This window comes from Glycine soja, chromosome 7 (assembly GCF_004193775.1).
Source record: "Glycine soja cultivar W05 chromosome 7, ASM419377v2, whole genome shotgun sequence".
NCBI lineage: Eukaryota > Viridiplantae > Streptophyta > Magnoliopsida > Fabales > Fabaceae > Glycine > Glycine soja.
The window spans coordinates 11,246,489-11,271,401 of NC_041008.1; the positions used below are offsets into that span (position 1 = coordinate 11,246,489).

At 35.3% G+C, this 24,913-nt stretch overlaps 1 protein-coding gene across 1 annotated transcript; it reads right to left on the bottom strand.

Moving 5' to 3' along the window:
- Positions 1-2,965: 2,965 nt before the first annotated feature.
- LOC114420351 (ethylene-responsive transcription factor ERF034-like) lies at positions 2,966-12,853 on the bottom strand. Its single transcript, XM_028386269.1, has 2 exons — positions 12,659-12,853; positions 2,966-4,079 (listed from the first exon to the last, which is right to left on the bottom strand). The coding sequence occupies exons 1-2, from the start codon at positions 12,851-12,853 to the stop codon at positions 3,183-3,185; spliced, it is 1,092 nt and encodes a 363-aa protein (XP_028242070.1). The 3' UTR covers positions 2,966-3,182.
- Positions 12,854-24,913: the final 12,060 nt, after the last annotated feature.

A 24,913-nucleotide genomic window follows, 5' to 3' on the forward strand; every position in this document is an offset into this window, starting at 1 on the left:
TTGAATGAGGATGTTACTAATTTCCTTAATGATTTCTATGAGTCTGATAGTTTTGTTAGAGGTTCCAATGCATCATTCATATATCTCATTCCCAAGATAAGTGAACCGCAAGGGTAGGGGGATTATAGAACTATCTCCTTGGTGGGTTGCATGTATAAGGCGGTGACAAAATTATTGGCAAAAAGACTCCAAAAAGTGCTTCATAGGGTTATTGATGAAAGGCAAAGTGCTTTCTTGGGAGGGAGGAATTTCTTACATAGTGCAAAGATAAGAAACCATGAATCCACTTGGGAATTCCAGTAGGTGCCAATCCTAGGAGAAAAGAGACATGGGAACCTATTATTGCAAAGTTCAAGAAGAGACTTGCATTATGGAAGCATAAGCATTTATCCTTTGCTGGTAGAATCTCGTTGATCAATTCAATACTTTCTTCCCTCCCTGTCTTTTACTTATCATTCTTTAAAATCCTAGATGGCATTGCGAAAATCTTGTGAGGTTGCAAATGAGGTTTTTATGGGGTGGTGAGGATGGTAGGGAGAAAATTTCATGGGTTAGTTGGGAGAAAATTTGTTAACCCAAAGAACATGAGGTCTTGGTGTGAAGAACATGTCTTTATCCAATATTGCCCTTATTGCTAAATGAAAATGAAATTTATTCCAGCAAAAAGGGACTTTGTGGGAAAGGGTGCTTGATTCTAAATATGATGGATGAAAAGGCTTGGGAGAGGGTGAGGTGAGGCATTGTCAATCTATTTGGTGGAGAGATTTAAAGCTAGCTTGTGGGGGAATCATGAAAGTTGGTTTGATAAATCGATGAAATGGAGGACATGGGATGGGAACACACTAGATTTTGGGAGGATAGTTGGGTGGGGGAAGAGTGTCTTAAAAATGATTTTGCTAGATTGTTCCTTAATTTGTAGCAAAAGATGGTGGTGGCTGGTGACATGGGCTCATGGAATCAAGGATTTTGGTCATGGAAGTTTAGGTGGAGAAGACCATGGTTTGAATGGGAAAGGAGATTGATTCATGATTTCCATGTGTTATTGGAGGGAGTTACCATGAGAAGACATGATGATGATAATTGGATTTGGTTGGAGGATCCATAAAATGTGTTCACAGTAAAATCTTCCTATATGGCACTCCACAATTTATGGTTTGGCACTTCAGAGGAAGATATTTGTAAGTGCTTGTGTCATCTTAAAATTCCTCCCTAGTGGGCTTTTCTGATATGGAGGTTTCTCCTTTATAGATTTCCTACTAAGATTAATCTCCATAGAAGACACATCCTAGTAGATAATGGTGAATGGTGATTTAACATATGGATGCTTAGAAATGGAATCATTTTAGAAGGACATCAACCCGACAAAGAAAAGCTTTGGTATAAATGTTTATTTACTACTTGGTCGTGGTTAAAAGCTTATAAAAAGGATTTTGGTGCATCATTCACTATGTAGTATATGAATCCTGCTGCTTGCTTTACATAGTCGTGATTTTCAAAGCTATTACGTGGACTTCGAGTTGCTATTGCTTTGTTACCTTATCTCTTGAAGGCACAGGATCCGTATCTTATCCTATTCTTTCTCATGGTGATGGTATAGGAGAAGATTCGGATTAAGCTTATACTTGTATCTTTAATTGCTGGTTTTGTTGGGTGCAGTATTGGTACTACCTATTGAGCTGTATAGCTCCTTTTCTTGTAATTTTCTGCACTTCTTGTGCTTTAATGAAATGTCTTATTGCTGAGAAAAAAAATTGACATTTATTTTTTTAGGTGATTAAAATTACTTAATAACATGTGTAATACTTTTTAACTAATTTCTTTAGTGTCCTTCTTGGTACAATTTTTAATTACATGTCACACTGATTGATTAGATAAGAAATGTTAAGAACACACTTTTTTAAAAAGATGTGTTAGAGAATATATTCTTACCATCAAACTCATGGATCAACTGACATGATTTTGATTCAACTTAATTAGGGATCTCATGACTCAAATTCAAATTATAATTACGCAGTTACCTTAAATACCTAAAGAAAGAATTTTATAATTTATAATCGTCCTAGTCGACTTAAACATGATTGTTTATAGTTAAAGATTAAAGAATTCATGTCATTTATATCAAAATAAAAAAGAGAGAATTTTCTTAGTTAGACAGGTGCATTACTATGACAAAAAGTTAAAAGACAAATAATGATCAGGACCAATCTATTTCCTTAATATAATATATGTGTAATTATAAATTACTCTCATAGTTTGAAATATAATTTAAAAAGCTGATTTATAATGAGGACTACCCAACTATGAATATTGTCCCCACAACATAAAATCTCTGGATCCGTCACTTATAGTAATTCTCTTTAATCACGTTGGGAGGGGTACCTAAGTCAACTTCATGACAAAATTTTATAGACAAAATCAAAGGGAAGACGAGTGTTTAACAAAACCTTATAAACAATATACCAATAATTAAAATAAAAGTATAGTATTAATGGATAGATTTCGTTAAGGCATATTGAAAAAAAAAACAAGGTATAAGATAAACTTAAACACTCTAATTTCTTGGCTCGAAAAGAAAATCTCATTTTAGCTGACTAATATAATTATGGGTTGTAATTTTTTTTCTTCTTTGAGTATTTAATGCAATTGATATTTAAGATTTCAACTTGAGATTAAGTTGAAAACATCCTGTGTTAGTTTATCTGCATACTTAAATAAACTCTCTATATTAGTCAAACAAAACTATAAATTAGAAATGATTTGTCTGACACTCAAAATTTGCTCCCTCTTTTGAGAAGTTTCCTGCTAAATTAAAGGAAAGGATATTCTCTCAAATCATAAATACCTTTCATATACAGTAGAAGAGAAACCTTGTCTCAGATGTTATGCACTCCTAGTTGAATACGTAACTTACTTGATGATGGAATAGTCTTTGCTCACGGCTCACCTAAACCTTTATTCCCCAAAATAGAAAAAAAAACTATATCGGACAAAATATTAGCAATAGACAGCACCATTTACAGATAAAAATGTAAAGTCTTCCTCAACTGGTTATTCTCTGCGCAGAATGCAGTTGCAGTGACCAAACAAAGAAGAAAAACTCCGCATGTTGCTCTCCTTCCTTTTGGTCTTATTAAACTCTGTATTTTACTTGAATTAAAAAGAAAATAAAAAGCCTCTAAATTCTAATGGTTCTCATAAAAAAATGACTCCTCAAGCCTAAAGCCACTATCAACTGCACACAAATGCCAAGAAGAAGAAAAGGAGCAAAGTCCATTGTTTCCATCAGGGAAAAGATCTGGAAGGTCAAACAAAGTGTCATCATCAATGGTAGAATGAGAACTTGAAGGCTCTTGAGGATTGTCCATTGAGAGAGTTGAAGATGAAGCTTGTTCTGCTTGGTTTTGTTCTGCTTCTTCTTCAGTTATTTGACAATGCCTAACCTCCTCAAAGGCAGTATTTGCAGCTTTTGCAGCTGCAGCTTGAATGTCCTTAGGAGATGTGCTAACTGGCCTTGGAAGCTCTTGAGCCAATTCAGGAAAATTGAGGTATGCTGAATGGCCCTTGATGGCTAAGGCAGCCACATCATGTGCTCTAGCTGCCATTTCTGCTGTAGGGTATGTTCCTAGCCATATTCTTGACTTCTTTCTCGGCTCACGGATTTCGGACACCCATTTGCCCCAATTCCTCATCCTTACACCCCTATAAGTAGGGTGGTGATTCTGGTTGCTATTGTCTATCTGCCTCTTCTTGCACCCTTTTGAGTCCTTTCCATTTTCCAATGAGGTTTGAGAAGTGGTTGAGTCATTTTGAGGTGTTTTGGAGTGTTCTTTGGTGCATGATTCTGAATTTGAGGTAGGAGATGTTGAGGAGGAGGATGTGCTAGAAGTGTTAGTGTCAAAGAAGATTGAAGGTGTGGTGGAAGAGGAGGATGTGGCAAAGGAATTGAAGTCAGCATCACTTTCCATATTGATACGTTTTCTCATGGTTGAGACTTTGATTATTGTGGTACAGAAAGAATGAGTGGAGGGTGCATAAAAATAAATAGACCCTGCTATGATAGGCTTGGGAATTATGATTCTCTTAAAAAAGAGAAAAAGAAAAAGGATTTGTTTAAAGAGGAAAGAAAAAGAGAAGCAAAAAAAAAATAATTAAAAGAAAAGGAGGAAAAGGAATACAAAAAATAAAAAATAAAAAAAGCATGGGTTTCATAAGGCATAGTTGTGCTACATCCAGCTAATTTGTTTTCCATGTGGGGGAATTGAATAATGTTGGTCAGCTTAATTTTATAGACTAATGTTGTTTGTTACTTACCTCTGGTCTATTCTAGTGTCTACATTCTATCGTGTTGATAACTATCCATTCTCTTCTATATTTACTACATGTGTTTGCACAGTAGTTTTGTTCTCTTTTTAAGAACAACTCCTATTTGGGCTCCTTCAGTAAGTGGTAGGCCCTTAGTTTCACTACCATGACTTTTTCATCAATGCTTCATAATGACCCTTCATTCTAATTTGTCTATAACTCAGACCATTGATTTGTGAATGGCCAGCTAGGTCCTCAGATACAGCATAACAAAACCCATAAATTCTTTAATGTTATTATCTCAATCCTCAACCTTGTATAAAACTTATGTGTTGGTCTTTCTTTGTCCTTGGTGATGATGTATATAAACTTCAACTATAGTTTTATACAATTTTTTAACTTAGTAGACTGTATTAATGCCCCCTTAAAATCAAATTTTTATATCATTAGCTTGTTAGTATGTCATCATCAACTTGACCCCAATTATATGTCTTCACCTGATCTGGCCCTCTGCAATAGATTGTTCCGTTTCCAATATTGTTATTAATGTATAAACATTTTTTCTCTAGTTGTGATCACTTGGCACTACCAATCAAATCAGGACTATTGTCTCACAATCGCTGGTGGAAATTAATTCAATTAAATAGGAATTTTTTAATAACAATTTTTTTGTGCAATTCACCACTTGAGCCTGCCCACGTGGGTTCTGGTATTGAAGGAAGAAGACAAATGACGCAACACACATAAATTGAACTATTCCAATTTCATTTTCCCTATAAAACAAATAATGCTAATATTCACACAAAATATTAACATGTATCATGTTGTATATTGCTAACTGTCAATTGTTTTGCATTTATTTAAACTATTGCTTAAGGCCTATATTGTCATAACAAAGGTTGAGACACGAATTTACTTTAGCACAAAAACATGGCTGACGTACACATGGTGCACATGCTTGTGGGCCAATGTTGGCTCAATTGCCATTTTTTCTGGCCATAGGGTCAACTATATACGCAAACCGTTTTGTCCAATTTAATTCTTTTTTTTTTTGTTCAATCTTTGTGTTGAAATTCAAAATCTGTGCCAACCCATTGTGAGAATTTGAGTCGTGCGCGTCAAAGAATTGTAAGAAGATATGAAGTTTAATTGTATAAAGCAACAAATTCTTGGTGAAGATATTTTTATACACATAATGCTAGGTGAAGTTTACCAAAAAGAGAACAGTGTAAGGTGCAGGAAAAAAAAAAAAAAAAAGATGCGGCGGTATGCACTGAAAACGAACAGTGACAAGAAGAATTTTAACGAAGCACCAGAAGTCAAGTAGCTAGGAAACGGCTTTGACAATTCAAGTTAATGGGGGTAGGTTAAACAATTACTCATTCCATGAACAATTAGATGAGCATGAGTAGCATGTTGTACAACGAATATAAGATATTATTATTTTTTATAAGTAAATGTTAGTTGCTAATTTGTTAATTTTTGTTACAATGAATATAAGATATTATTATTTTTTATAAATAAATGTTAATTGTTAATTTGTTAATTTTTATTAGTGAGAGGTATTTAAATCCATACTTTTTTCTCTCTCTTTTTCATTCAACCACCACATCAATCTTATAACTGTTGTAAAATACTATTTTTATTTTTAACAAAATGAACAGTGATACTATTTTAGGGTATGTTTTATTTTATTCAAGTAGGACATATGTGTTTGTTTCTATCCTGTTAACGAGGTATCCATTGCCCTTGGTCTCCATTTTATGTTCCATGCTATTAGGATGAAAATGTGTCACAACTAAGACAACAATGTCCATGTATATAGTTTCCTAACCCATTTAATTGAATTGGTTTAATGGCTTACAAATATCCCTCTTTTTGTTTTCCTAAATTTTACTCATTTTTGTCGCAAGTCAATTATTACATAAACTCATCATGTAGGTCCTGGAGGATTCATCGCTGGCTTTTCTTCAAATCTAGGTGAATGCACCATTTTAGTTGCTAAATTGTGGGGCATCTTCTACTGTCTCATATTAGTATATATGGAGTAGAGGTTTTCGAAATATCATAACATATTCAGATTCCAATGGTTGCTGTGAAGCTCATCCTTGCTATCATTTGGTTCAAGCTATTCACAATTAATATCCATAAGCATGAAGGACATACATATTTTCTGATTGAATGTCTTTGCGTGAAGCAAATCAAGTGACGGACCTTATGGCCAAGCACGGTTGATTGAGTCTAGTTATCAGATTTTTTATAATAACCACTGCAGGGAACCTCCCCAATCATCACGACACAAGAGGACTACAAAGAAACCTCCCCACCTGCAGGACTTTGTTTAAGATTATGAAGGATGGGGTTGTTAGGATATAATAACCACTGTTATTTGTGTATTTTTCACTTACTTTCGGTTACAACTTAGTTTAGTTTATTAGCTAAAACTCTCACTGTATATATAGTGTAACCAACTCTATCATTGAATTATACCGTTCTTTTCTTTTTGTACTACTTTTCTAATGCAGGAGTAATTGGGCAGTTGAGCTGAGTGACGTGTCATTAGATTGTTGCAACCGCCCAGTAGCTATATTTTCACAATTCTGAATAATTGTTAGATTCCATTTTCTGCTCTTAAAAAGAGTAGCCAATCATTTGGCCTTTGTACATGCTTTAAATGTTCAATTGATGAAAGATACAATCATTTGGCCTTTGTACTTGCCTTAAGTATTTCCTCTATTTTAGTCTTAATTTAGCATAGTAATCTTTAGCAATAGAACAATAACCTATCAACTAATCTCATCTACCTCACCATGATTGACCACAACTCAAAAAAACCACCATTAACCGGCTCGAAGACACAATCCTTTGCCTCACCCAAACCAAGACACCATCACCACCCATCACACTGAGCTTTCCCTTAAAGTCAACTCCATCCTAGATCGACTTTTCACCCTTAACTTTACCCTACCTCACCCACTCCACAACGTATATCCATCTGTTGACCTCAATCACCCATTAAATTAGAAGTTTCTCGTTTCGATGGTCATGACCCAATTGATTGGATCTTCAAGATCAACCAATTCATTGATTACCAAGGTACTCTCGCTACTACAAAAAGCAAGTTTAACATCGGCAGATTAACATCAGTTTTGGACAAAATCGATGTTAATCTAAACGTGGTGACATATATGTAAATAATATATATTCATTAACATCGTTTTTTCCGAAAACCGATGTTAATTAAAAGACGTTAACATCGGTTTTTTAAAAACCGATGTTAACACGAGTAGTTAACATCGGTTTTTGGAAAACCGATGTTAACATATCATACGATAACATCGGTTTTTTGGAAAACCGATGTTAACTTCTTTTAATTAACATCGGTTTTTAATAAACCAATGTTAACATATGATATGTTAACATCGATTTTTCTTAGAAAACCGATGTTAACGTTAACATCATTGGGTTAGCATTGGTTTGTTATTGAAAACTGATGTTGGACTTATATATTTTAAAATTTCAGAACCCGAGCCCTACACTTTCCTTGCGCTCTGTTCTTTGCTTCTGCTTCTTCTTCGCTTTTTCTTTGTGACCGTGAGTACATGTTATTCAGCTTCTTTGTACGACTTAGCCACGTTACCAAGGTACAATTTCTTTTTCTTCTTCGCGACCTTAGCCTCTGTCTTCTTCTTCTTCTTTTTCTTCTTCTTCTTCTTTGTTTGTTTGTTTGTTTGGGGAAGTTGGGCTCACTGCAAGGATGTTTGTTTGTGTGTGTTGCAAGGAGTTGGTTTGTGGAAGTCGTGGTAGCTCGAAGGAGTTGGTTTGTCATCATTGTCGTGGGCTGTTTGGGGTGCTGACTTTGCATTCCGTTCGGGGTGCTCACTCGTGCTCGCAAGGTGTCATTTTTAGTGAGGTAATTCAGATTGATTTGTGTCCTTTGAATGCTTAATAGCTAGGTAGGTAGGTAGGTGTGTGTTGTAATGCGTATAGCACCATGGCAAATGTAACAATGTTCTACTTTTCCTTTTATTATTGTGTGTTCTAAGCTTTGAGGAGTCATTGTCTCACTTGATTTGTTGGTCATTGTGCTTTGTTTTTGTTGGATTTTTCACTTCTGAAAGTCCTAGAAGGTAAAAGCCTATATGACCTTTTTGAAAGAGGTAAATGAAAGGAAGACAACTATGGGTTTGTAGGGCTTGTTTTTGGTGTTGTGGAGTTTGTGTAAGGGTTTATAGGGTTCATGTATGGGGTTGTGGGTGTGGTTTGTCCTATTGAGCCAGGTGCTTGAGAAATTGTTGTTGGGTTTAGTGTAGGAAATAAATTTGTTGTGGCTGGAGTTGTAGGGTTTACTATAGGAACTGCATCCAACTTGGTATCAAATTCATATGAGATTTGTTGTTGCTCTTCTCTGAATGTTGTGGCTTTACTTAGGCCTGCAAAAGAAACCAAGGATCTTTCAACTCTTCAGTAGGACAAATGAAAAGTAATAGCTGAAATTGAACTAGTAAACCTAAATAATTTAACTCATAAGTGTTTCTGTGATTGCTCCCTCTCATATTTTAAAATTAATTTGCTTATCAACTGTTACCTCTAGTATCTCAGCAGTGTCTCCATCTGAATGCACATTTTTTATCCTTTAGTATAGAGAAAATAGAAGAGAAGAAAATTTAGTTTTGTTAAAATAACACTTATTTATTCACAAACCATTTGCTTATCATTATATTTAAAAGGATATAAAGTGGTTCTTCTTATCATTATATATGAGTGGATTGTGTTGTCTTCTGCTTTTTATAAGGACATGGTTCTCTGTAGAAGTTTTCTGTTAAATCATTGATCCCTAGCCACGAGTCTTTGGACTTATTTATCCATCTTGGTGTGGGAGTAGAGACCCACATTGTTGTCCTTGACACTCAACTGCACCATCACCTCCAATTTTTAATGATGTCGTACATGGCCAATGTTTGTGGTCTGCGACACACGGTGAGGGGTTCTTTTTATTGTTTATGCTAATGATGCCCCTCAGGCACTCAAAGATCACGTGAGTAAGATTTTTATTATTCATAAAGTTATATGATATAAAAGTCACTTTAATATTATATTAACAGGTCATGCCCTGAGGGAAAAATAGTTTAAAATATTGATTTTGATTCTTGAATAGCTTGTTGTAATAGTAAGTCATTCAACATCTGCCTGTGACTAGGAGTATTTGCCTTTGTTAATATCTTGAGGAGGTAGTGATTTGAAGCTCACTAACTTCAATAAGTCGTAAAGATTTTAGTGATAACTATAAATTAGGAGAGCTCTCAACATGTTCTAAATATGCAAACAGAGACTTTTTTAATCTCCTTTTATTTATTACTGTACTATTTTTTTTATCCATAATCTATGTGTTAATATCTATATCACTATATTTTTTAGATCCATTGTCTCTGTGTTAATATCTAGGTGGAATGTTTAATCTACTCTATTTAATATTGTGTGTTAAAAGTCAAATATATGATACGGTGTTGGATGATGTTGGTGTCTTATATAACACATCCAGATTGAATGGAAAGGGAAACAGAAGTGTCGGGTTTGATGAATGTGTTGTTTATATTTTATTTAATTTTATAAATAAGTGAGATCCACCTAGAGAATATTCTGTGTGTGTACATTGTGAATCATAATATTTTTTTAACTTTAATTTCTTTGATGATTGATGGGATGCATATCACTAGCTATGGCCTTGGTTTGTAAGTTTAGTATCAAATACAAATAATTTAGCAGCACAGTTCTGCTTAATCATTGTTTCTTTAAATGGTTTAGTTTAGGGGACTCATTAGTGCTTTAGCTTTACAATTTAAAAAAAAAGAAAAGAAAAATAAGTATTATTTTTAATTTATTGCAAATGAAACAATTTAATTTGATTTTCCATCCTATGAGGTTGTCTTGCACTGTTTGAAATGTTGTTATCAAATGGCTTTCTTATCCTTACTATCGTAATATTGTCTCAAAGAACCAATCTCATTAAATCTTGCTGATAATCCGTGATAAGGAATTATTTGTAGGATACCTTGAACCAAGATGAAGCCTCAGCTAAGCCTTCCTTCCGTGATAATCCGTTATAGGACATGTGGGGCTTTTTATTTGTAGGATACCTACCTACCAATAATAATATGTATGGGGTTGGTGGCTTGTCATGCAAATTCTGTGTCTTGCAAATACTTGTATCATAGAATTAGTAATCTAAGATCCTTCTAATCTAGATGCTTGTTTCTAAAGTTGTACAAATACTACTCGCTTGTTCAAGACAACTATATATACAACAAAACAACCATGAAATAATGAAACGCAAAAGTGCAAAACATTATTATTTAGAAAATCTGGAGTCAACGGAGTTGTACATCATCAGATAATGAAATGCCACAAGGAACAACCAATGAACACCAAAGAGGGGAGAAAATAGTTTCTTTGAGCACAAACACCAAGCTCCAAGTTTCTAAGATTTTGGGATTTTCTTGACACATGTTCAACTTACTAAACACAAAAACAACAACACAACTTAACCGTGTAAGTGTAAACAACAATTTTAAAAGCAAAACTTAATAGGTTTGTCTTTCTACTTGTTCTATAAGAGATGTGTTTTCTAGAGATGTATATAGGCATCATTATAAATTTCCTCTGCAAAGCATTTAATAGTCTCTGTGATGCATTGGAATGATCACTTTTCTCTATCGCCACTTTGTTGTCAAATCATAATTATAATATCTCTCTCTAGTATTTCTTTTTCTCTTAGAGTGTCTTTTAGAATGATAGTGTCTATACATATATTTTTCTATAAAGCAGTAGTGAAACCTGTACATTGGATGATTTAAGTAAATAACAAAACAAAGAAGGGAGAGTAAAAATTAAAAACTTAAAAAAATTGTCTAGCGTGCATAAGGCCTCACATAGCCTGGATAAGGCCTCATATGCACTGATATGATTGGTTTGATATACACTGCTCATTGCAAAACTGATATGTTTGTTGTGTTAACATGTTTCCTTCATGAATGATTATCAGGTGCTGTGGCCTGAATGTAGTTGGCAGTCAGTTTGTTAGAATGATTTGATTACTGTTGCTGCTGTTAGAAAAGTTTATAGGAAAGCTACATTGTGCACTCATCCTGATAAAGTACAACAGAAGGTACATTTGCTTCATCTTTTTTGCTGCTGTTAAACCCAATGAGTGTCACTCAATTAAGCCCAAAATTACTGATGTTGTTAAACCCAATGAGAAATTCATTACTGCTGCTGTTAAACCCAATGAGTGTCAGTCAATTAAGCTTCATCTTTTGTTTCCCAGGAACTCTATAGCTAGAAGATACATTTCATTGGGTTTTAGTGGTCAGCTGATCGAGGTACGAGGTTTGTTTGCTACATCATTAGTCTCTTGGCTGGACTTGCTAGACGTAATCTTGCATATACTGAGGTACAACTTGATCGAGGTACAAGTTGATGAAGATACATTTCCTTAATATTTTTGTATGCTTTGCTCTGCTGATGATTTTGTTGGTGAGAATTGCAATTGTGATGTCATGCTATCTTGAAACACAAGCTGACAATTAAAAAGATATTGATTAGTATGAATAATAGGGAAGTTAGGCCTTAATTATCATGATATTTTGAGAAAGAGCTCATAAAATCTCCGAAACCTTGTTCATATATTCGTCCGAACTATGAGTGTTCTAGTGAAAATGAAGAAATCCCCTACTAAAGGATATCGATAAGCAATTCACAAAGTAAACAAGGCTGATAGTGTATGTTATTTCTTAAATATCTAGTGCATATCTTATTCTTCTGTAGTTGCTTTTTGAAGGATATTTTTGCCAATAAGTGTGTGCCCGAAAAATATAATGGCCAACTGTGCATTGTATTGCTTTTTCTGATTCTCCTTTGCCACCAATTCAAGTTACACAAATCCTTGTAATTGGAAGCTTAAAATTAAAACTATCCCCTGCAATGCAATTTTGCAGTGTTAGTCCTTAGATATTTGGATTTGAGTCTAGTTCAACCCCAAAAGGTAACTCAAAATGTAAAAATTGTCTTTTACTTATAAACTTTATTTTGGTCATATCATTAATTGAAATAGTATTTTCAGCATGCAGTGCATACACACGACAGACCATTTTGTCCAGATTTAAGGCATGTATTGACCCCTAAGATGTATGGTAATACCTTAATTAGACTAAGAACCCAATCACTCTTGTCTGTACCTTCAATCTCTAATAACTGGCCACTAAGGCCAGCTTGTAGTGAACTTGGAAGATCAACTTTGAATACATTTAGTTAGATATGCCTGTGTGTTTGTGACATTCATAATTATGCACAATCATACATATGTTACAGCTTCAAGTTTGCTATTAAGTATAGCCTCATTCATGGCATTATCTTCACAGCTGCAACTTCCACATCCATTGTCTGCATGTGCACACTGAGTGTTCATCTCAACCAACATCCCATCAGTTTTGGACTGAATAAGTCTATCAACATAGTTGTCTCCCACATAATCCCAAACTCGTTTGATTTCCATTTCTAGGGAATAGCAATGCTGCGTCTCTTTCTAGTATATTATAGCATGTCCTCTCTTATATCTGAATCAAGATTTTCCATATGGTTGTAATCGAATAGATAAAGGAAAGAAAGAAAGAGAAAAAGAATAAAACATGAGAAAACAAGGGTTGGTGGAGAAAAATGTGAGTGTCACCTTCCACAGTCAACATACCCACAAGAAGAATTTGTAGAAGCAAAGCTTCATGGTGAATCAAAGGTGATTCAAAATTTTTTTGATGATAACAATGATGATAACAAAAGATGATGACAAAGGTGATGACAAAAAGCTCAAAGATCAATCAAAGAACAACTCAAGTGAATCAAGAAAATTTCAAGAGTTCAAGATAAGAATCAAGAAGAATTCAAGACTCAAGAAGAAAATTTAGAGTCAAGAATCAAGATTCAAGGTTCAAGATCTCAAGAATCAAGATCAAGATTCAAGACTTAACATTCAAGAATCAAGAGAAGGCTTAATCAAGATAAGTATGAAAAGTTTTTCTCAAAAATTGAGTAGCGCATGATTTTTCTCAAAACATGTTTACCAAAGAGTTTTTACTCTTTGGTAATCGATTACCAGATTGCTGTAATCAATTACCAGTAGCAAAATTGTTTTGAAAAAGTTTTCAAATTGAATTTACAACGTTCCAATTAATTTCAAAAAGCTGTAATCGATTACAATGTTTTGGTAATCAATTACCAGTGTCTTTGAACGTTGAAATTCAAATTCAAATGTGAAGAGTCACATCCTTTCACATAAAAGCTTTGTGTAATCGATTACACTAATTTGGTAATCGATTACCAGTGATTGTTTCTGAATAAAATAAAAATATGTAACTCTTCAAATGGTTTTTTGACTTTTTCAAATTGGTTTTAAGTTTTTCTAAAAGTTATAACTCTTCTAAATGGTTGTCTTGACCAGACATGAAGAGTCTATAAAAGCAAGGCTTTGTTTTGCATTTCAAGAATCTTGAACACTTATTCATACAATCCTTTACAAGCCTTGAATCTCTTTGAACTTCTTCTTCTTCTTTGTGCCAAAAGCTTTCTGAAGTTTTCTGGTTTTCTAAACCTTGAAAACTTGTGCTATTCATCTTTTCATTCTCTTCTCCCTTTGCCAAAAAGAATTCGCCAAGGACTAACCGCCTGAATTCTTTTTGTGTCTCTCTTCTCCCTTTTCCAAAAGAACAAAGGACTAACCGCCTGAATTCTTTTGTATCTCCCTTCTCCCTTGTCAAAGAATTCAAAAAGACATAGTCTGAGAATTCTTTTGATTCTTCCCTTTCCCTAATACAAAAGTGTTCAAAGGACTAACCACCTGAGAATTTTTTTGTATCCCTATTCACAAAGTATCAAAGGTTTAACAGCCTGATATCTTTGTCTTAACACATTGGAGGGTACATCATTTGTGATACAAGTAGAGGGTACATCTACTTGGGTTTGACTGAGAACAAGATAGGGTACATCTCTTGTGGATCAGTTCTAGTGGAGGGTACATCCATTAGGTTCAAAGAGAACAAGGGAGGGTACATCCCTTATGGATCTTTGCTTGTAAAAGTATTTTTACAAGGTTGAAAGAAATCTGAAGGACCGCAGGTCGCTTGGGGACTGGATGTAGGCACGGGTTGTTGCCGAACCAGTATAAAAACTCTTGTGTGTTTGTTTCCTTCTTCCCTACTCTTTTACTTTCCGCTGTGCATTTAATTTCCGCTTTTACTTTCTGTTAAGTTTCTCTTCTACTCCTCATTCTCTTAATAATTTAGTAAAATCCTTAGAAGAGTAAATTTTTAATTAGTAAAGGTTTAGGAATAATTAATTCAACCCCCCTTCTTAATTATTCTGAGGCCATTCGATCCAACAGAATTTGTCCATTTAGAAATACAGGATGTCTAATGTGAAAAGAACACGGATGAAAATCAACCTCAACAGAAGACAAGCGGCGGCCATTTAGAAATACAGGACTCCACATTCCTTCCTCCTAAATCAATATTTATCTTTCAAACCAAAAACTTAACATGAACACTTTTGACTTTCTTCATACCAAAAACTTAAGACACACACCCTCATGACACACACACACACACACACCCTCATGACACACACATCATAATCTGTTTGCCTAATCAGATTCGAGATAACAGATGGCGATGTTGGTGGTTGGCCCTCACATGGGCAGTGTGGCAACAGAGGAATAAAATAATCTTTTCAAATGAGACTTTTGATGGAAACAAGGTGATGGATGATGCTATTTTTTACACTTTGGACATGGATGAGGAGTTTTGAGAAAGACTTTGCACTTCCCTACAGCTATTGGTCGACTAACATCTCATCAGTCTTTGTTAATACAGGGGGGTAGAATCTATAGGAACTGGAATGTTAACAGAATTTGAACCCAGCTATTGGTTCCCTTTGGGACTGACCTTAGTCTGATGTTGGAACCATGTGGCTAGTAGTCTAACTACTTGTACTGATAGTACCACTGGTACTGATTATATTTATAATATAATTTATTTTTGCCGATAAAAAAAAAACACACACACACACCATAATTTGAATTCTTCCAATTGCCCCACCCACTCGTGAGCATTTTTTCCTTCGTTATTAATTTGTCGGGCCCATATACCCTTCATTCAATCGACAACTCCATTGCCCTAAGTGCTTGTGTCATAACCTACCCTTCGACGGGAGGGTGACGCAGGACTCACGGGTGCGTCTTCCATGGGAGGAAAATGCACGGAGTCGCCACCAACGTTTATTCGAGGAAAACGTCGAAAAAACCGGAAAGGTGTGGTCTACAAACTTTAAGTGTGAAAGGTTCGGGAGTTGTTTTTACGCATGGGGAAGGTATTAGCACCCCACGCGTCCGTCACATGGGACTGCAGCCTTTAACCAAGTGTGCAATATCATGTCTTCGATTTGTTTTATTTTCCCTTTTTTACGTTTTTATGCCTTTTGTATTTTTTATCTTTTTGTGGTCGACAAGGGTGTTTCCCTCACTCCTACGTATCCTCAATTGCGATGAGGAAATCAAACCTACGTAGTTCTTTGAGAACTAAACATTGGTTAAGTTGTTTTGATCTTTTTCTGCAAGATCGATTTTAACCGCACAAAAGTCGTTTAAGGCATTGGACCATTTAAACGATCTTTTGATTCTTTTGAAAGGAGAGAAACATTAAGGTGTTGGACATTAACGATCTCTTTGTTTTTTAAAGGAGAGAAATGTTAAGGCGTTGGACCATTAACCATCTCTTGGGGTGGTCGACAAAAGCAAGGCTTTTGCTCCTACGTATCCTCAATTGCGATGAGGAAATCAAACCTACGTAGTTCTTGCAAAAGCGGTAAAGTTATGGGTTGATTTTATGCTTTTGAACGGTCCATGTTAACCAATAAAAGCAAAGAGGACCATTTAAGGCGTTGGACCTTAAAACGGTCTTTAGTGATTTTTTGGACAAAGCTTGATTTGTGAGTTGATTTTATCCTTAGTTTCACTTTGGTTATTAGTCAATTCATTCAAGGAAACTTTCAAAGAAAAATGTCCGATTGATTTTTTGATTATTTTATTCAAAGATATTTTGATTATTTTATTATTATTTTTTCAAGATATTTTGATTCTTTTATTATTATTTTGCCTCCTTTTGGTTTAACCGTGGTTACAACGTGAATGATCGGTTAGATTTTGTTTTAACAGTGATTAAACGAGATTACAACACAAATGATCGGTTGAAATTTATTTCATCATTTATTAGGTGAGAAAAACGGCTTAAATAAACGGTTAAAATCTCGTTAAAGCGGAAGAAAAGAAAACTGAAAGTAAGCGAAATTAAAGTGAAAGTACACAAAACAAGTAGGGACCACTAAGGGTGCATAGAATGAATTGAAAGATTCGATTTCAGGAACTTACCGGTTGATGATTGAAGAAAGACGAAGAATGAACGAAGAACGGTGAAGAACGATGAAGAATTTCTGCAGAATCGCTTACGAAAACGTCTCGGAAGCATTACGGAAGCACCTTGGCTTGGATTTTCTTCACGAAAACACATTTTTTCACCCAAAAAAGCCGAAATGCATAGTCAAGGGGTCTAGAATATTTTTGAAACAGCCCCGTTCCCCTATTTATAGGGAAAAAGAGAGGTGTTTGCCGCCCAGAGGCTTCCTGAGGAAGCTCTCTAAGCGCACCCGAATTACTAAGTTCACCCCCTTTTTCGTATTTTATGGAAAAGTTACGGAAGTGTTTCGGATTTTATTTTCATCTTTTTTTCTCTTTCCTTTCACCAATGTTAAGTGAAATATGCTTACCTAAGGTTTTTGAAAATTTTACGGATGCATTACGGAAGCCACAGAAGCCCCGAAAACCATTTTTCAAAAACATGGAGGAGCTTGCCGCCTAGTTGCTTCCTCCTTAAGCAACCCAACTTCTAAAATGTTATGGAAGGCCTAGATTTGAATTGTTATTTACACCCCTATCTTGATAAGTTCACCCCCCCCCATTTTTGTGTTTTTGGCTATTTTCTTTCTGAAATCTCACGAAACTTTACGGATTCCGTAACGACATCCATTTTCTTTCCAAAATGTTTGCGAAAATTTACGGATTATGCAACGATGCTCTTTTTTACTCCTGGAATGTTGCGGAACTTCACGGATTGCGCAACAATGTTTTTTTTTCCTTTCGGAATGTTGCAAAACTTTACAAATTACATAACGATGGGTGTTTAAACATTTTGAGACGATCAAGCGAAAGTTGCATGCCAACAAACAAAGGTCCCCGGATGAAATTAGGGTATGACAGCTTGTAACCCTTTGTTTTTGCATGGTCTTCTAATTATTAGAGAAAATAAGGATGTTGTACTTGAAAACCTGAGCAGGGAAGGCACCCCCACCCCTAATCTTGTTCCACTTTCCCTGTGTGCTAGCCTGATGTGGAGTCATCAAGACTGCACATATGGCCTATTGAAATACAATAAAGTATGGACAAATACAGGCATATAAAATAGTTTAATATTATATTGTATACATATGTATGAGTATGACTCAAAGAACAAGTATAATTTATTAGGCTTACAGGCTGAAGTAACACACACACACACACACACACACACACACCCTCATCACCCTCATGACACACAAACCCTAAACACACACACACACAAATCCTAATGACACACACACACACACCCTAATCTATGATCTGATTGTACCTAGAAAATGTTAATTTTTTTTAAGTCGAGTAATGATTAATTAAATGGGAAGTACTATGCAATTTGAGTCTTGGAAATAGTTTGATGATCTGGATTTTTCAAGTATATACGGAGTAGTAGTATATATGTATGCATGCCTTGTTACCTACATAGCACGCTGCACATTAAGCCCAAATAGTAATCCTTTCCGCCAACGGCATAGAAGGGCTTTTAAATTAGTTAGTATTACTATTAGAGAGAGAGAGAGAGATTACTTTCCTATTTTTTTTGTTGATTACTTTTCTATTTCTATGTTTTTGGTACAAATTGAATTTCTATTCTAATATCCCATTTTTTCTGCTAACTTACTTTTAGGGATTGAAGGTGGAGACTTTGGTTCGTATTCACAGTTTGGTAGTTGCCAAACTCGGACTGCAAAGACAATAAGTGGTACATACTTTTTTTTTCGATTATTTTTGCCTTTTATACATGACAGAATCAAATTTCCTGCCTGCCTGGTTGCCCTGGGGAGAGTTTATGAGGGATCCACTGTTGTTCATAACACTCCTTTGTTGCCTGTCCAAGTAAAGGTGGGTGTGGAGGAGGTTAAAGATCCAGATGCTTCAGTTCTTGTACCCACTTATGAGCTTTCCTTAGTGGGGCGGGCAATTCACATCATCCTTGCTTGGCCGACACATCTGGTCCAGTCTTTATCACAACAGGTACTTTACTCTTACTATATGTTTCTTCTTTTTGAATTAATTCATTCAGCGTGCCTCAAATTAACCCATTTAACTTTGTTTCATGAACAACCAGTTGTGTCTCTGGCAAAACCACCTCAAAAGCAGGATCCGAAGGTTGATGATCCGCTTTATCTGATGGCATTGACCATCCCAGAGCTTTTCTTGAGGCCTTACCAGGTTACATGGGATGCCACCGTGTTCGGGGTCTTTAATCCAGACTTCCCGCTCTACATAAAGCACGAAGACCTCTCTGAAATTGCACACGATGGTCAATGTCTCAGCATATCAGTGTTACAGTTGTGAATTCTGTAAGTCATTTTAGATTACTTTTAATTACCTAACTTATTGCTTTCGCTTCATAAATATTTAACTTTGACTTAACATAAACAGGCATCTGACTGAAACAAGTATGCGAGCGGGGAATTTCGATATCTATGGATTCCTCGAGCCACAGTCCATTCAGAGGTCTGGGCAATCGTAGTTTGAGACTGAAAGTTACATAAAGAGTTGGATGCAGAGTTCAAAACGTGATGTCTACCTTGGAGCCTACCTGAATGGGTAAGTCACATAAAATAACTTAATTTAATTAATGTTTACTAATATACTAACCCATATTCATCCCCACTGTAGCGGACACTGGCAGATGGTGGTCATCATGCCCAAGGAACACCTAGTTGTCTGGTTTTGTTCATTGCATAATAGGCCAGACAACTACCTTAAGGGGATAATTAACAGGTCAGTGTTCTTTTCAATGCATTTGCTTCAAATACCTCAACAACACCACTTTTTAATTGTTACTCATCTAGAACAATGCTTTAAAAGGTCTTGATGATGCTCTACAACCTAAATCAAAGGCTCCTACTAGGTGGATTATCGTCAAGGTACATCATTTACATAAAAACGATGCTTATATATACTTCTTATGTGTTTGTACACTAATTGTTTAATTAATATCCAAATTTCATTATGTATTTAGTGTAATAGACAAAAAGGAAGTACTGAGTGAGGCTATTATGTCATGCACTGGATGTCCACCATCATTTTAAGAACTTTCAGGAATAACTGGGAAGCGGTACGTTTATTTCAAACAAATTCAATTTTTTTATAATTTGTATTACATTATTAACTTATTATCATTTATTTCATGATGCAGTATTTTAACGATCCTAGACCATTGGAGCCAGAGAGATTAAAGGCACTGCGAATCCAGTGGGCACAGTATTATCTTCGAGTTAGAGCTCAGAGCTAGGATTTATGAACATTAACTTTAGCTTAGTTTACTTTGGTTTAACATTTTTGTCATTTCCTATGTAATTTGAACATTGAATTCATTTCTTGATAGTTGTTAATAATAAATCAATTATTCAATGTTTATTGTGATTAAAACTACTTGAAAGCAAAATAAAATGTTTATTTGCTGTGAATTGGGTCTGAAATTGCATTTTACAGGTACAATTTTGGGTTTATTGTAAAAACAGTAAGTTTATATAAAAAAAAAACTTGAAAACAACATCGGTTATTAACAACATCAGTAAGTTTATAAATAACCGATGTTAACATTTTTATGTTAACATCGGTTTTTCAAAACCGATGTTAACTGTAATACATTCAACATCGGTTTTAAAACCGATGTAGAATGTCGTAAATAACCGATGTTGAAAGTGTATTTTCTAATAGTGTCTCGACGATGAGCATTTCACTGTTGCGTCCTTTTACATGGACAACTTGGCATTGAGATGGTACTAGTAGATGTATCGCAATGATTTCATTACATCCTAGCCTTGCCTTGTTACAAAATCTGGAATCCCATTTTGCACCCTCTTATTATGATGATCCACAAGGCGCACTGTTCAAATTGACTCAATGTGGCACCATCAATGAGTACTTGACTATGTTCAAGAAACCTTCATGTTTCATATGACTTGCTTTATTTTTGCCTCACCTCCGAGAACTAACTAGAAGTTCAAGCTCTACAACTAGGGTCTCTCCCTCAAGCAATGACCTTGGCCATGCTTCAAGGGGACAAGATCAACGATCGTCATCGTCCCATCCACAACATGCCATCCTTTTACTCCCTTATTTCTACTGTCATCAGTCCATCTTCGCCTTCCCCCATGTCTCAGAAAGTCCACCTCAAACACATCTCCTCAATGGAAATTGCTTCTCATCAAGAGGAGGGTTTATGCTATCATTGTGATGAGAAATGAACCACAGGTCGTCGATGCAAGGGTCGCATTCTTCTTCTCATCATTGATGATGATGAAAGACTCAAAAGTCTTACTTCCCCTAGTTCAACTTTTGTATAACTCACTCCAAACGTGAATGACATGCCCACTCCATAGATCAGTATGAATGCCCTGTCTAGTGACGTATCCCTGATTGCCAACTTCTCGACGACTCACTTCCACACATCATCCTTGTTTGTCAAAGACCTTTTGATTGTATACACAAATTAACGACCATCGTTTCATTATTTTGATCGACGGCGGCAATACCCACAACTTCCTCCAAACACGCGTCACAAAATTTTTGAATCTCCAGCTTCTTCCCACCTCTACCTTGCTCGTCATGGTAGGTAATGGGTCTTTCTACATTGCACCCATCTTTGCCCATAAAATCCCACTCATATTCAGAACCAAAGCTTTTTCGACGACCTCTATATGTTCCCCATTAGCGAAGCCGACATTGTTCTCGGAGTATAGTGGCTTAAGAATCTCGTACCTATGACCATGGATTATAGACCCCTAACCATATGTTTCAGTCATTTAGGCCAACCTATAACTTTCCACACAGATGTCCCCTTGTGGCCTAATGGCGCATCGGCTTAACGAGTCAAAAAAGACTTATCCAAAACCACTTCACTTCAGCCTTATTTTATTTATCCCTAACACTTGACCCAATACTCGAATCCACCCACCAAGCACTTGTACTTGTTGCCCACACCCACCCCGTACCATAGAACATAGCCCTCTTCTCCAAGTTCGAAACTCTCTTTCAACAACCCACCCAACTATCTCCCAAACACCAAATCTTCCACCACATTCACCTTCTACCTAACACAAATCCTATCAATGTTCGCCCTTATAAATATCCCTACTTCTGCATGAACTCGAGAAAAAAGTCACTGCAATGCTTGACTTTGGCCCGATTTGGATCAGCCAAAGCCCTTTTTCATCTATTGTGCTCCTTGTCAAGAAGAAAGATAGAAGCTGGTATGCATCAACTATCGTGCCTTAAACATGATCACAGTGAAGGATCATTTTTTGATGCTAACCATTGACAAGCTCCTTGACGACCTAGGCAATGTTTCTTGGTTTTCCAAACTTGACCTCCGAAAAGGCTTCCATCAAATCCTGATGGATGATGAGGACATACATAAAATCGCATTCCAGACACACCAAGGCCATTATAAGTACATTGTAATGCCTTTTATGGTTTGTGCAATGCTCTATCCATATCTAAGCTACAATGAACAAGCTCTGTCCATTCCTCCGCCAGTTTGTTGTAGTATTTTTTTATGATATATTGGTTTACAATGATTCCCTAACTTCTCACATTCACCACTTAGACTCTATTTTTTCAATTTTATTATAGGACCAATTCTATTTGCGCCAATCCAAATGTTTGCTTGCTCAAAGACAACTTGAGTATTTGGGACATATTGATTCTTAACAAGGCCTGGCACCAGAACCCTACAAAATCCGATCTATGATTGATTAGTGTAACATCCCATTTTTGGTAAATTAATTTTAAAAAATTGTTATTCATAAATAAATAGAGTTTTAGAAAATGATGAGGTTTTTGTAATTAAATAAATAAGGAGAAATAATTTTATTAATTAAAAAATGGTTTGAGAGAAAAAAAAAGGATATTTTATTTATTCATTTGATAGGGAATAAAATAGTTCTTTTTTATAAAATAATAAAAATAAATAAATAGAGTAAATAATAAGTTGTAAGTATCCTAGCTATAAATAGAGACGTATTAGGTCAATTTTCATTCTTACTCTCAATTTCGTTTTTTCCTCTCCTCCCAAAACCCTTTATTTTTCCCACATACCACCAAACCTATCTAAGAAAAATGACGATTTAGGACTCATTCATCGTTGGATCGTGGTGAAATTTAAGCACCAGGTTTGAAACTCAATTTTGAGCCTTCTCACCGTTGGAAATTACGAAAAGATGTCGGAATTGATAGACATACCCTTTGCATTGTAACTTTTTCTTTCCCGCAGAAACCCAGAACTGTCTTGGTAAAACTATGATCCCAAATTCGTTAACCATTGGATTGCCGTGAAATTTTGATATGTGATTCGCGATTTAATTCCACACACCTTCACTATTGGGATTTATAAAATAATGCCTGTGAACAGAGAAAGATGCATCGCACGTAGGACCATGGAATGGAGGCTTCAATCCCTTCTCATTCTCTCTAACGTTTGGGAACCCTAACTGAGAAACCGGAGGAGGAGCTCTAGAGAGCACCAAAAATGCCAAAATTGATAACGGAGAACACTTGAGTGACTACATCGAGATAAGAGATGAGTTATTCACAATTGGGGATTAGTGAGGACATGTGTAGGGATCCTTAGAGTATCAATTGGAATGAGTTTTGAGGTATTTCCATATTTTTTTTATTTTATCCTTATAATTATAACTATGAATTATATATGTTTGATGAACCGGTTGATGTCCTGATGAGAAATTGTTTTGAAATTGATGTGTTCTTGTGTTGAGTGTGAACCCTTAAAAAAATTGAGCTCTTTTTATTAACGTGAATTATATTCTAAATAATATTATTCAATGACTTATTTTATACAAATTATTATCTTGTTTTAATTTTTTCCATGACGATGATCAACATGTTATGTGTATATATTTATTGTAATACTAAAATAATAAATTAAAGGAAGTTGTAAGGTTAATGCCTAGTGGTAATTTCTTTTGATGTAATATTAAATTAAATGTTATAAAAACTCTTTTGATAAAAAAATAATGTAGCTTGATTTACTATATATATATATATATATATATATATGTTTTGTGTTATGCAAATATGATTATTGTGTGATGTGTATATGAGTTATGAGGTGTAATAAATTATTATAATGACATTATAATATTATTATGGAGATTGAGTAGTACAAAGTGGAATGTGTCAATTTGTGAGATACATGTAAACATGAGATGATCGATTGTGATATTATGAGATGTTAAATTGTGGGCATGATATTTGGTTGTGAATAAGTGTGTGTGTTTAATACTTATGTGACAATAATTATGTTGTGAGTTGTGAATTATACAATAATCCGACCAGTGTTGATATTAAGAAAATGTTTATGTGCAGTGTTAAAGAGAAAGTGTAGGTTTCCTATTTAGGAACCAGTGTTAAATTGTAGCATAATGTGTTGAACGTGTTTAAAACACGAGTGTGAAGTTGTGGGTATTGTATAATTCATGAGCAATGTCTATAAATTGAATTTGTGATGAATTGTGGAATAACATGTTGTTTTGAGATTATGATATTGTTATTGAGATTGAGTATAAGTGCAAAGTTATTATGTGTTGATCTGTTATATACATGTAAACATGTGATGGTGGATTGTGACATTATGAGATGTAAAATTGTGAATAGGTTTTAGTTGTGAATAAGTATGTGGTTAACACTTGATGTGACATTAATTATCTTGAGAAAAGTGTTGATGCGCAGTGTTAAAGAAAAAGTGTAGGTTTCCTATTTAGGACTAGTGTTAAAGAGAAAGTGGAAGTTTCCTATTTAGGAACCAATGTTAAATTGTAGCGCAATGTGTTAAACATGTTTAAAACATGAGTGTGAGGTCGTGAGTATTATATAATTCATAAGTAGTGTCTGCATGCAAAAAAATTATTTTAGGGGTTGGACCTGAATCAGGAGGGAAAGGCCGTGATGGATTCTTCGAAGTGTAGGCCTTGGGGTAAATACACCCGGTTTGAGTGCTCCTTTAAGCTTATGCCGATCCCACATGGTTGGAGCATTCTCGCAAAATAGCGTGACCCTGACTGGTCTCCCTATGATTTTACTTAGTGAGAGTAACCTGACATACCCATGTTGTGGTGTGTCTTGTTATGTATTCCTAAGCGCCCCAGG

Excerpts from the sequence above, each read along its gene's own strand:
- LOC114420351 (XM_028386269.1), bottom strand. The coding sequence starts at position 12,853 with ATGGAAATCAAACGAGTTTGGGATTATGTGGGAGACAACTATGTTGAT. Across the intron at positions 4,080-12,658 it reads AACTTGAAGCTGTAACATAT|AGAATCATAATTCCCAAGCC; the intron begins GTATGATTGTGC and ends CTCTTTTTTAAG.